At 43.7% G+C, this 12,073-nt stretch overlaps 1 protein-coding gene across 49 annotated transcripts in view; it reads right to left on the bottom strand.

Annotated features, from left to right (window-relative positions):
• The window catches only part of rims2a (regulating synaptic membrane exocytosis 2a), a 130,514-nt gene extending 120,350 nt beyond the window's left edge, over positions 1–10,164 (bottom strand). For 18 of the 49 annotated variants that reach the window (XM_069537873.1, XM_069537853.1, XM_069537859.1 and 15 more), the window contains exons 1-2: positions 9,890–10,163; positions 9,186–9,380 (exon numbers count right to left, since the gene is read on the bottom strand). In XM_069537873.1, the coding sequence (XP_069393974.1) occupies positions 9,186–9,364 (179 nt within the window). In that variant the 5' untranslated portion in view covers positions 9,365–9,380; positions 9,890–10,163. Of the gene's footprint in view, positions 1–9,185; positions 9,381–9,889 lie in introns of all 49 variants that reach the window. The other 31 variants (XM_069537882.1, XM_069537885.1, XM_069537886.1 and 28 more) reach the window with 5 other exon arrangements.
• Positions 10,165–12,073: the final 1,909 nt, after the last annotated feature.

Here is a 12,073-nt window from a genome sequence, read left to right as displayed (position 1 = left end):
CTTTCTTGCCAAGCTGTATACCACAGACACTAAATATGCAGTTAGCAAGTACCTGAAGGCAACTACTGCAGGTTTAAATGGGGGTTTATCCTCAGTAAGTCTGACAAGCACCATAATGGCTGTAACTGAGATTTTCTACAGCTAACTAAGAGAAATTATTTTTGGGTAACACAACAGAATATTGACCTCCACTTTTAGCTGAGTCATTCTTTAAGTTAATGATACAGAAGGCTTCGCAAACAAGGTCAAATGCTACAGGCTAGCATCAGCAGCATGCCTGATACATGTGGCACACAGTGGAACAATTCCCTTCACCAAGGCCAAACAATTTGCAGAATCAAGATCAATTACTTCTTGAGAAATGTGTAAAAATGTTGAAAATCTTGCAATGTTGAGGAAAGTGAACAGAAGTATCTGCTTCTTCAACCGGATCTGCAGCAAAATGTCATGGGCTCTTCCCTCCCCCCCGCCTCATTCTTCTACAACAGTGCAAATCAGTTCAGTACTTTAGCATCATTCTGCTGACAGATAAAACACAGACACAGATGAAAACATAACCTCCTTGGTTAATAAAAGACACCTTAATAATACAAACTATGATAATGAACAGGAAACAAATCACTTCATCTATCCAAGTATCTGTAACAAAAAATAGTCTTTGGTTGCATCAAAAACCAAACTATGAAAAGATATACAGACACTCACAAATATATATAAAACTACTTTAGTGTTGTCAAGTTGAGTTGATTCAGAAAAGAAGTAACTTGCTGGTGTATTTTATTCAGAAACCTGAATTACATGGGCTCCCCAGGACACGTGGTTGGAGACCTCTCCTGCACAGAGCGGGGTGTTGTCCTTTCTCTGACCTTTCAGGGTTCAACAATCATAAAACAAACCCTGAGGGAATGTCACAGAAGAGAGAAGAGGCAGCAGACCTCGCTAGCTGTAACTATCTACACTGACACAGCACCCAGCTGTCCCTCAGGTGCTGTGTCAGTGTACCCTAAGACCACCTTCCTATATGGGACAGGAACTATTGGACGCCACTTTTCTTCCAGTTTTTGCTTCCTTAGATTGTGAGTGTAGCGTGGAGCCCATTAGTGTGATGTGCTGAATTTGTCAGCGGAATATATTGTCACACTACCCCTTGGTTTTAAGAAACACACTTGACACGTACAATATAACACTGACAGTTATTCTATAGCAGGCACCTAAGTTCCTCAGAAGCACTGGGCTTCCCTTCCAGGGTCAGATGCTGTTAATCTTCCTCTACATTGACTCCACACTCTACTAAGGGTGGATGGGGGATGGGTCAATAAAGGTGATAAAGTGTCCCCTCCTTGGTGCCTTTCACTCTTAAAAGACTACTCTCTTTGCTCTCATTGGCCGAGGCAACGCTTACATTTTCACTCCCCCCCTTTGTAATGTATTATGTAGCTATGACTGCTTTTCTATTGCATTGTATTCCCAATCAGGTTACTCGAGTACCTCTCAACATCAACATCAGTTCATACAGGGGAAGAGATACATCACACCACATTCTTCAGCGAGCATTTTCACATGCTTGCTGAGGTAAACACAATGCTTTTTGATCAAGGGACTTGAACCCGCAACCTTATTAAATTTGGTAATTAACCTAGGGCGTAATGTGAGGAGCCAGTCTATACAAATATCCCCATCCCCCAATAATTGTATAGTTACGCTGAATGAAAAATATTAACATAAAAGGGGAAGATTGTTTTCCTTGATTGAATTTTATTTACAGTACGAACAAAGAATAACTTATTTACCCCAGTTTTGTTTTCACTTCATCGGCTAGCTAGTATGAGGTGTAAATTATTATTATTGGACCTCAACCCCCCTAGTGTTCAACCCAAAGTTAGGGTCTTGGTATCAGCTTATGATTTAACATTAAGTGCTCCATCTGCTTGAGGCTCTGTTGACTAAGTTTAAAAATGAAAACCTATCTTCCTGTGCTGCCGTGTAACATTGTATTACATATTTCTATAAATACACAAAACATGCCCTGTACCAAGTTACAACAATCTCGTTCTAAAACTGTTTCCTACTGTCAGGTTTCACCAAGGGCATTTCAAACTACGCAGCCAGGGACAGGAAAATCCCTTCAAACTTTGCTTGAGGGATAAGAGCCCAGAGGAGAATAAAACCGATGCTGACGAATGCAGATGTTATTTAGAACAAAGCCCTGAAAGACAATAGAGGCCGACGCTGTGCTGTGCCACACAGGAGAACAGCAGGCTATGGGAGATGGCAGGCTGATTGCTCTGTCAATGGGGACTAAGGCTGTCATATCAGCAACGAGACCTGATAGCATCTCAGACGTCACTGTCTCTCCTCTCATTTTCTCTCTGATGTTCGCTTCTCCTTTCCTGCCCTCTCCTCTCGCCCTCCTCGTCCCTTCTCATTTCCTCTCCCCTCTCCTACGCTCACCTGTCCCAAACTTTCCTCTCACCCTGCCCTCTCCTTTATGTCTCTCATCCTCGAGTGTCCTCTCCTTTCTTTTTTCACCCAGCCTAAACCTTGTAAGTGACTCAGACCATTAAACAAGTTCATATTCTGTAGTTCTCTTACGTATTGCAACCATTGAAAAGAAGAAAATCAACAATGAACTGATCCTATGGAAGTGTTGTCTGTGTAGTTTGATTTCTCTGTGCCATTGATTTGCTCAGTAATACTGTCCAGACACATTGAGCCACTGGTGCACGACACATAGGACTTGTAGATAAAAACACATACATGTTTCCAGTGCTCAAAATAAAGCAATGTATTAATCCTCATCTAAAAATAGTCCCAGATGTGAACGATTTCCCTCCGTTTCAGAGGCTTGTTTAACAAACTACAGTGTCCAGTCGTCTTACTCGTGAAGATTTATGTCTTGACAGTAGGTCATGTGAAACAAAGTTGCTCATGATGATGAATCCACAGAGAATTATCATCCAAACCTCCAGTATATCTCTGCTCTACAGAGCTCGTCAGTGTCTTTCAGCTTATTGTTTTGGTTTAATGGCCCACAACATAGCAGCCATAGCAATCAACTGTTCACAGCAAAATAATACATCATCATAATACATCAATCATACCATAAATACATCTCTGAAACACTGATTGAACACTGGCACAGCACCAGCAGTTGGAAACAGTGGAGCATTTGAACACAAGAGTATATTTCTCAGGAGGAGACCAAAACAGAGAAGCTCAGAGAAGAAGGATTTTTCCGTGCATGCCTTCACCAGGGCAGTCACACAACACATTACATTCAATCAAGCCACATTAAATTGCACAGATCAGTCCTTTAAATATCTATTTTTATATCTTGACATATTCACACGAATGTAAAAAAAAAAAACACCCTGTCATGCAATGTTACAGAAAGCGCCTGAAAAAAATCCTGGATCCGCCTCTTTAATTGAATTCACTCCAAAAGTGAATGTGTTGGCCCACACCTTACCCTTCCACCAAATTAAAATAAAATCAGTTCAGCATTTTTGGTGCATTTCGGCTAAAAGAAAGACAAACGACAATGAAAATATATAGCCTCCTTGGCGTAGGTAAACATGGAAGGACACCAGCCTCATCTATTAGAGGGAGTATTAATTATATATGATAGAACAATGTAAGGGGAGTATGTGAAGAAAAAGAGCATGTGCAAGCACAGGGCAAGGGGTGATGAGACAGATACAGTAAGTTAATGGCAGAAATATAAAGAAAAAGTGTGGAGAGATGGGAGAGCACCAATAACATCAACACTAATCAAACTTCACTTCCACAGCTTATGAGGAACTTGTAAATATATTATTTTATATTTCATTGTAATGATTACAATTGTGTTATAACTGGATTTCCTGTCCGGCTAAGCCAAACTACTTGACAGCATGCCAGCCTTCCGTAACCAAAACACATTGTTACTTTAATTAGCATGATGATGTATTCATCTGGCGTGCGTTCTGCTTTATAGAGTCAAGACAGCATCCTCTCTTCCTTCTCTCTCCTTCTTTCTCTCTCTTTCTCTCTCGCTTTCCCTTGGGGAAAGTGATGGGGGATGGGTGGCTGTAGAATGCTCATGACAGAATCTGCTCTTTGCATGGGAAGGCGAGTGAGCATGGGTGAGTGAGCTGAGAGAACAAGAAAAAGGCAGGGGGGAGAGAGAGAGAGGGAGAGGGTGTGTGTGTGTGTGTGTGTTCGTGTGTGTACTGTACATTGTCCAGTGGGAAGAGCATTACCTTGCCTCATTTCACAACCATAGGTCTCTCTCTCTCTCTTTCTCTCTCCCTTTCTCCGGGTTGGAGGGAGTAACAGAAAAAGGAAACGGGATGTGATCAATCAAAGCTAATTCTAGGTCAATGCTCTTCATGTTAAACACACACACACAAACACGCCTCTCACCATGGCCACATTACATGAACCAGGAACATGATGCATTTTCTGACAGGAAAAAATTTTAATAACATTCAGGGCAAAATAGTTGACTTCAAAGTATGATTTGCAGTGTAAACTATTAAAGTTTCACTGAAGTTACATTTATCATGAGATGTCCGGAGTCAAATGATTATTAAATTGCTGGTCAGCTCATTTCTCTCATCACTACTATCTCGTCCTACAGTGTAACTGTGTAAACAATCATGGCATAGTACTGTATACATGCAAATGGGGCTGATCAGTACGGCTTGAATTAAAAAGACACTCCAGCAATTTTATGTATCGACAGCTTTGTAGTGTCTGATGTGACTCAGGTAGGTGGTCTGAGAAAAGAACCCTGATGATGTCACTGGGGTCATGACATCTTGACTAGGCTAAATCCACTCTACTAGCATCACTGCTGCTGTCCACACTACTCCCCAGTCTTTGAGCACCTAAAACAGAAATTATTGGAAAAGCTATCCATGGATGCATTGTAGTCTGGATGGGAACATGTTTTGAAATAATGACGCAGTCACCAGTTTGATTGGTATTGCGACTCAACTCAACGATGTGGTGGAACTAGTGCTGGTGGCACTAGCGCCACCACATCGTCGGTCTAAGAGAATGAATCCCTCATCTTTCAACCATTGTTGTTTCTCATTCCTCGTTTTTCCTGTAACTTTGCACCCAACTGCAGAGTAGACAAATCTGCTCCCTGAATTTATGTATATGCACAGTGTATATGAAAGATCTTGTAATATACGTTTTCAGGCATGTGAGTGTGGACTGGAGTTATTACTGATACAGAACTAAGATGCTTGTGTGGATGGAGACTGTTCTCGGGAGTTTTAAAAGTCATGAGCTTTTGCCTTATGTACTGGGGTCTAAATGAGGGGTTGCTATCCAGGTGCATTGTGGAAATTGTAGGATGCAGTGTTCCAGAAGTGTCAGTGGACGTGCAATGCTAAATTGCTAGTTTAATTAAATTAAAACATGCAGCTAACTCCTTTAACAATCTTCTTTTTACAATATCTTCACCTCATTGCCATGATACAATTACATTCCATTACCAGCAGACACCTCAGAGCCCTGGAATACCTGCATCTCAGTGGGAGTCCCTCAAACAAGTCAGCCAGTATAATTAGTCAAAGGAGGTCCCTGAGTGAATGACACAGTCCCCTGATCCACTAGTTTAACACTGTTACAGCCACGAGGAGGAAGAGTTACTGTTACCACCTATATGTGCATCTATGTGTGATTATGTTTCATCAGCTCCTACCTTTATAACAGGCACTGCTTATTAAGAGAAATAGGAAGAACAACAAAGCGACAGAGGTTGGAACTGTGAAAGAGAAAGTCAGTCTCCCACACTCTGCCACTCCGAGCCACCAAGCAGAACCAGCAAGTTGCCCTGGAGGATCGGAGGAGCAGGGAGAAAGGAGAAGTGGAGCCCCAGGCATTGTGTGGGTCACCCCATCGCAGGCAGCTGATGCCAGCCTGTGGGAAACACAGTGTCTAGGTGGGAGGGGGTTGGGGTCCCATAACCATCACTGCTGTACAGGGAATCACTGATGCATGAAAAGCTTGTTTTGTGTGCAGAAATGTTTGGATTCTGAGCTAAACACACTTACTTAGCTGCCGCTTTGAGGAGCTTTCTAGGAGAGGAATCTAAGAATGAGCGCCGCCTCACGGACTTCAAGAAATCGACTTCTCCTTGGTGCAGCACATTTCCACATGCAGACAAACACATACACGGGCCTGCTAAAAATGAGCAGCCTAGGAGAGAGAAGCTAATTACATGCGAGTCAGCAGCACTGGGTTTCCATCCTCGCTCTCTGTAGCACCTCTAGTGAGATGACAGCAAGTTGGCAAGCCCTGCAGCTGGAGGTTCCTCTCCCTCTCTCTCCTTCATCCCTCCATCTTCCCAGGATTCCCTTTGTTAGATTACACACTTCAATGTTCAAACTGCCACTTTCAGCCATCCAAGCCGCAGTGGGATTGGACCGTGACAGCGCAGATGTACGGGCTATAGGGTTGGATTTTGCCGTGTGGGTGTTTGTTTCCGACAGTAGCGGAAATGCTACGAACCATTCAATAACAAGTTAATCTGCTGCTGCTGTACCTACACCACAGCGGAGTGAATTAATGCTGCTTCAGGATATGTTATGCTTGTGTGATTCATAGGTAAAGAAAATGGGGATTTACTGTTTTGATGACTCATGATGAGTCACCTCGTACGTATAGACAGGACACATTAAAACCAAACCAATATGGGCTGGGCTGTGAGAAAAATTGAAGGTTACTTTACTCGACCTCAGCAGGGTCAGGATGTCCAATCAGAATGTCTTAACAGCAAAGCAACAGCATAATGGTGGCAGCCAGCCCTTAATACAAACTCCACGTCTTCTGTCAGATGTTGCATTTGGTTCTGCTGATGAGATAAAAACATCTGGTGACCAGGGTATGCAGGAGAAAAGCCATACTGGAAACAGGAAGCAAATGAGGACGCAACCAATCCACGCTGAGGCCTCTTTGACCTCACGCCTCTCGTACGCTTGCAGTTCATGTGGCCCACAATCAGAGTTACCTAACATTATGGTGAGACAGTCAGTCAGTCATGTCCCCGCAAAGAACAGCCTCTTCTGCCCATGCTCAGTCATGACAAGGCTTTGACATCACTGTGAGACTAAGAGTGACTAAAACTGACAATCGCCTTTTACCTCAGAGAAAGAGAAATAGGAGGAAAGACGCTTTTGGGGATAAGGTGATAGAGAGTGGGACATTGAAAGGGGAACGGGAGGCGGAGGGAAAAGGCCTGGATGAATCACGCAGCATGAACCGCAGCGGCTGAGGTAGCCGTGTCTCGGAGTACGTGAGTCATGTTTATCATGCAGCAGCATTAGGAAGGGATTGCACAACTCGCTCTCCATTAGGAATGCTGCCTTAGTGCAAACATTTACCTGATGATGGAAAACAACAGCTCTAATGCCTCTAAAAAGCTCCCAGTGATCGTGGCACACACACAAACACACACACTGAGCTCACACTGAAGTCACACTGGCACATGCTGGGAGGCTGCAGCACCAGAAATCTTATTATTAGTATTATTACTACTACTACTACTACTACTACTACTACTATTATTAACCATTGCTGCTATCATCACATGTATGTATCAGTCTTAGTATAGTCAGCATAACAACCAGTCTGACAGAGCTCAAATATGACATTTACAAAGGTGTTCCTGGTCCCCTCTCTCTCTCTTCTCTTCCACCCACCTCTCCTCTCTCCCCCATTTTTCTCTGCTCACCCTTTCCAGTCGAGGCAGATGGCCACATTGAGTCATTAAGTCTCTCCACCATTGCCATGGGCTTGCTCGATGTGATAACTTTTGGGTTTCTCTATAAAATTGTATGGTCTCAATCTAACTATGTAAAATACCTTGGGATAATAAACTTTGCGATTTGGCTGTACAGTGTGGCTTTGGCTCAGGAGGTAGAGAGGGCCGTCCACAAGGACAGTGGTTCTATCTCCGGCTCCTCCAGTCTGTTTTCCGGAGTATCCTATAGGGCAAGACACTGACCCCAGTGCAGCGTGTGAGTAGGGTGATCGAGAAAAAACGCTGCGAATAGAAACGCTGTATGAATGTGTGTCTGAATGAGTGAATGGGGCTTGTAGTGTAAAATCACTTTGAGTGGTTGATAAGTGAAGGAAGGTGCTGTATAAAAAACACTCCATTTAATTTATACTTGTCAAATTGAATCGGACTTACTCATTGCCTACAATGTAACATAATGTGTTTACTGAAAGTCAAGTAACAATAGTCCAAATACAACATGCTCATGTTCATCCTTTTCACTAAAGTTGGAAAACTACAAAAAAAGTCAACAGGATGGAAACATTTAAGGCTACCAGCATCCACACGAGCCATGCCTGCCGAAAGAAGCTCGAACCCCAATCTTTTTTTCACACATCAGCTGACCGTTTTTTAAATGTATATATACATATATATATATATATATGACCGGGCTGAGTCGACAGGGTGCAGTATTCCACCCATAAGGCAGAGTTGTGGCTAAAAGGTTATAAAGAGACGGTGGCGAAAAACACTCCCGGTCCACCTTAAAAAACGGAGCCTGCTGTGTGGACAGCTCCGTGGTGCTGAAACAGCTCCGAGCGACATCTGTACACAGGAGGAGTGATGGTGGAAGCTGATGGGTATTTGAGGGGGGTGGGGGGGGGGGATACACGATCTACCGAGGCTTTAACGTAGAAATCACACACACCCCGCGTGCGCCATCGCCCCGAAAGGACACCTTAAATGATCCTTCCCAGTGTCATGTTGTGTAATCTCTGTGACGCGCGTGGGGAAAGGTTAAGCAATTTGGCGTGCTTTTTTTTTTTTTTTTTTTTTTTTAACGTGAAAATGGCGCCCGCTGCTGCTGCCGCTACAACCCAGCCATTATAGTAGAGATACAGCTGTGAGATACATTAAAGTGCTGAGTGTGTGTGTGGCTCTATAAAGAACAAGACACTCAGACATGAACATGTAGTGTTTCCTGGAGGAGGAGGAGGAGGAGGAGGGGGTCAGGGAGCGACCACCAGGCGAGGGGAAGGTTCGCCTCACCTTGGCCGACTAACAGTGGACTGTTTCAGCTCCTGCATCAGAAATACACGCTGTACTACAAGCCCCACAGAAACACCCGGGGCTGAGCTCGGCACGCGCCGACACACAGCTCCTGCACCATCCCCGCCTCTTTCCTTACTTCAACATCGACTGTTCCTTCGCTTCCTCCTTCTTCTGTCGGTCCATGACACCGAGGATGATCTTCCTCTCATCCTCGGTGAGGTGGCTCAGGTCCGGCATCTCCGGCATGGCGCCGGCCGCTGAGGCAGCAGCAGCAGCAGGGCCAGGGCCGCCCCGGGGCCCGTGTGGAGCAGACATCTTTTACACACAGTGGCTACAGAGAATGAATGATAAAAGCACCATCAACCAGCAGCATCATGGGTGGGACACATAGCTACATTTGTTTTACATTTCATGCGGTAAGAAATGAACGGTGGGTTTTCCGCTGGAGGCACCGTGGTTTACGCACGGCACTAGTGCACCATGCACATCTTATTATTACACCGTGCTGCAGAAATAAGCGTCAAAAACATCCATCACAGGCTTCACCCTCATGCTGTTAAATGCTCATGATGGGGTTTGATAAATAGTAACGCTGCAGCCGACTGATCGCTGCCTGCTAACAGGCTACATTCAAGCGGCTGCAGGTCGAAAACGCACAAATTCACACATGAAATGTTGTGAAAGAGAAAACACTCGGGATCAGAAATGCTCCTGTGAAGAGGCACGGGGTGCACAGGCTGCAGGATACAACCTTCGGCTACTCCAAACACAACCCATCCATCCATCCAGGGAGAAGGGAAATCGAAAGGGGTTGAAAAGGAACAAATGAACAACTCTTGCCTTCTATTTCGCTGTCATGTTAAATCCTGTCTAACCCATCGCTGCCATTCTTTAGAGAGGTTCCACTCGCATGTTGGAATAATCAAAGGTGGCCCGGTCCGTCCCTGTTTGTTTTCGTTTGGAGCCCTTAACCCTCCTCTGTCACTCTGCTTAGCTCGCTTTCCTCCAGGTTGGTAATTCTTGGAGATTTCTTAAATGCACAAAAATGGATGCAACGAGAGGGAGAGAGAGTGAGTGAGAGACAGGGGTGAGAGAGATACAGAGGGAGAGAGAGAGGGGAGGAGGAGGAGGTGGGGGAAAAAATCCAGATAGGAAGAGGGCGGAGCGATGGAAACACGTAGAGGAATAAAGGCTGAGAGGACGCGTTGGATGTTTCATTGACAGCAGGCAGACAGCAGCAGGGAAAACCCGGACTGGAGCCGCTGTGTGTGCAGCCGGAGCAGCTCTGTGAGCAGGGAGAGAGAGAGCACCATGCATATTTCATAACCAGATCATGAGCACTGAGAACAGGGGCCAAATGTGAAGTGGGGAGATAAATACAGAATATGACTATGGCTGCACCTGCAGGTGTGGCTGCTGTTTCCTCTCAGTGAATACACTTGCACTGTACACACTGCCAGATGTGAGAAAGGCTGTGATGACAAATGGAAGAAAATAAAGCTTAAGCATGATGTTTTTTTTCTTTATCCAAGAAAATATCTTTCAGTTTGAGAGCAGGACTAATTGATTTCATAATGCTTTCACTCAAAACCCTGCGCTTGCACACAAATAGCCCCTGTTGTGCTTAGATTTACTCTGCTTGTGCTCAAACCTTGCACTTGGGCCCAATTTTTTTTCGGTGCTTGGACAGATTTCCTTGTGCTGAAGCAAGATTCTATGCACACGTGACACGTCTGCACTGTGATTTTTCTGTGTATCAGAATTCCCCAACCAATAGAACTCCATTATGACAAATGAAATTGTCCTGTCCTAGTTGCTGCTTCGTTAGCTTTACTTCATTAGGAGTCCCGTATGCAAGTGCATGCAGTTAACACCTGTCTGTAACTCCCAAAATAAAGGTAACATGACGAGGGCAGGGCAATTTTATTTCACATGCACACAAAAGCAGTAGGAGAGCACGAGGAGATTAGCTAAAGCTTTCTGTCCGAGCAACAAAATATCCGACTGCAAGCGCACAGTGGGAGCACGAGCATAGAAAATCAAAGTACAAGCAGGGGCTATCTGAGTAACAAAATCTGAACTTGAAGCCAATAAATCATGCTCTTACAATGAGCACGCTCAAAGAAAAAAACAAACATAATACACAACAAACAAAATACAGTTACATATGTCATGTCCTGCCCACTTTCAATCTTTTAGTTACTTTTTAAAAAAAACATACATTCAATGTCACAAGCTTTTAAAATAAAGTTCAGTAAAATTTTTAAATATGTTTTCTGACCTCACCCATGATAATTATAAAGTGTTGAGGAAAATTCTAATGCATACTTTATAAGACTTAAATAAGATATTGATATGAATCATTAGTTGCAGCCCTTAATGTGAATCACAGACAGAACTGATTATCATACATAACTGGATCATGGGCTCACAATGCCTGAAGAATCCTTTATTACTAAAAACCAAACTGACAGCAGCTCCACATCCATCAGTCTTTGATTAGACCATAGTGTTTGCGTCCACCCAGCTGCAAACCCACCATAGCCACATCTTGTATTTCTCAGCTGAGTCCCTCCACTTGATCCCCAACATGTTCCCGTAGACAGCCTGTGTGCTCTGTGTGTCTCAGGCTGCAGTTGATAGGATTTGAAGGACAACATTAAGAGGATAGAGTCTCCACCTGATTAGGCTTGTAAGTAAATTAGCACCAGCGCAGTGATCTGCTCCAACAAGTCAAACACCACAAGTTTAAGTTCTGAAAAATTTAGATCATTAGTCTTCCAAACATGATTTCTTACACTTCTTTTTTATTATAAATACACATCAGTGAACAGTGTCAACCCATATACAAATGGATATGGTTTTTAAAAACATTATTTAGTCTGTAGGGAATAAGTTTAACAACTGAGAGGAAACTTGTAAAGTTTCAGGATAGGATGTGTAGTACAATAGAAAAGAAACCAGCCGGTGCAGATAGATATACTGTGTTTTTACTTACAGAACATTGACCACCTTTGTAGCTAG

This window comes from Paralichthys olivaceus, chromosome 13 (genome assembly GCF_024713975.1).
Source record: "Paralichthys olivaceus isolate ysfri-2021 chromosome 13, ASM2471397v2, whole genome shotgun sequence".
NCBI lineage: Eukaryota > Metazoa > Chordata > Actinopteri > Pleuronectiformes > Paralichthyidae > Paralichthys > Paralichthys olivaceus.
This window is presented reverse-complemented; position numbering and strand designations above follow the sequence as displayed.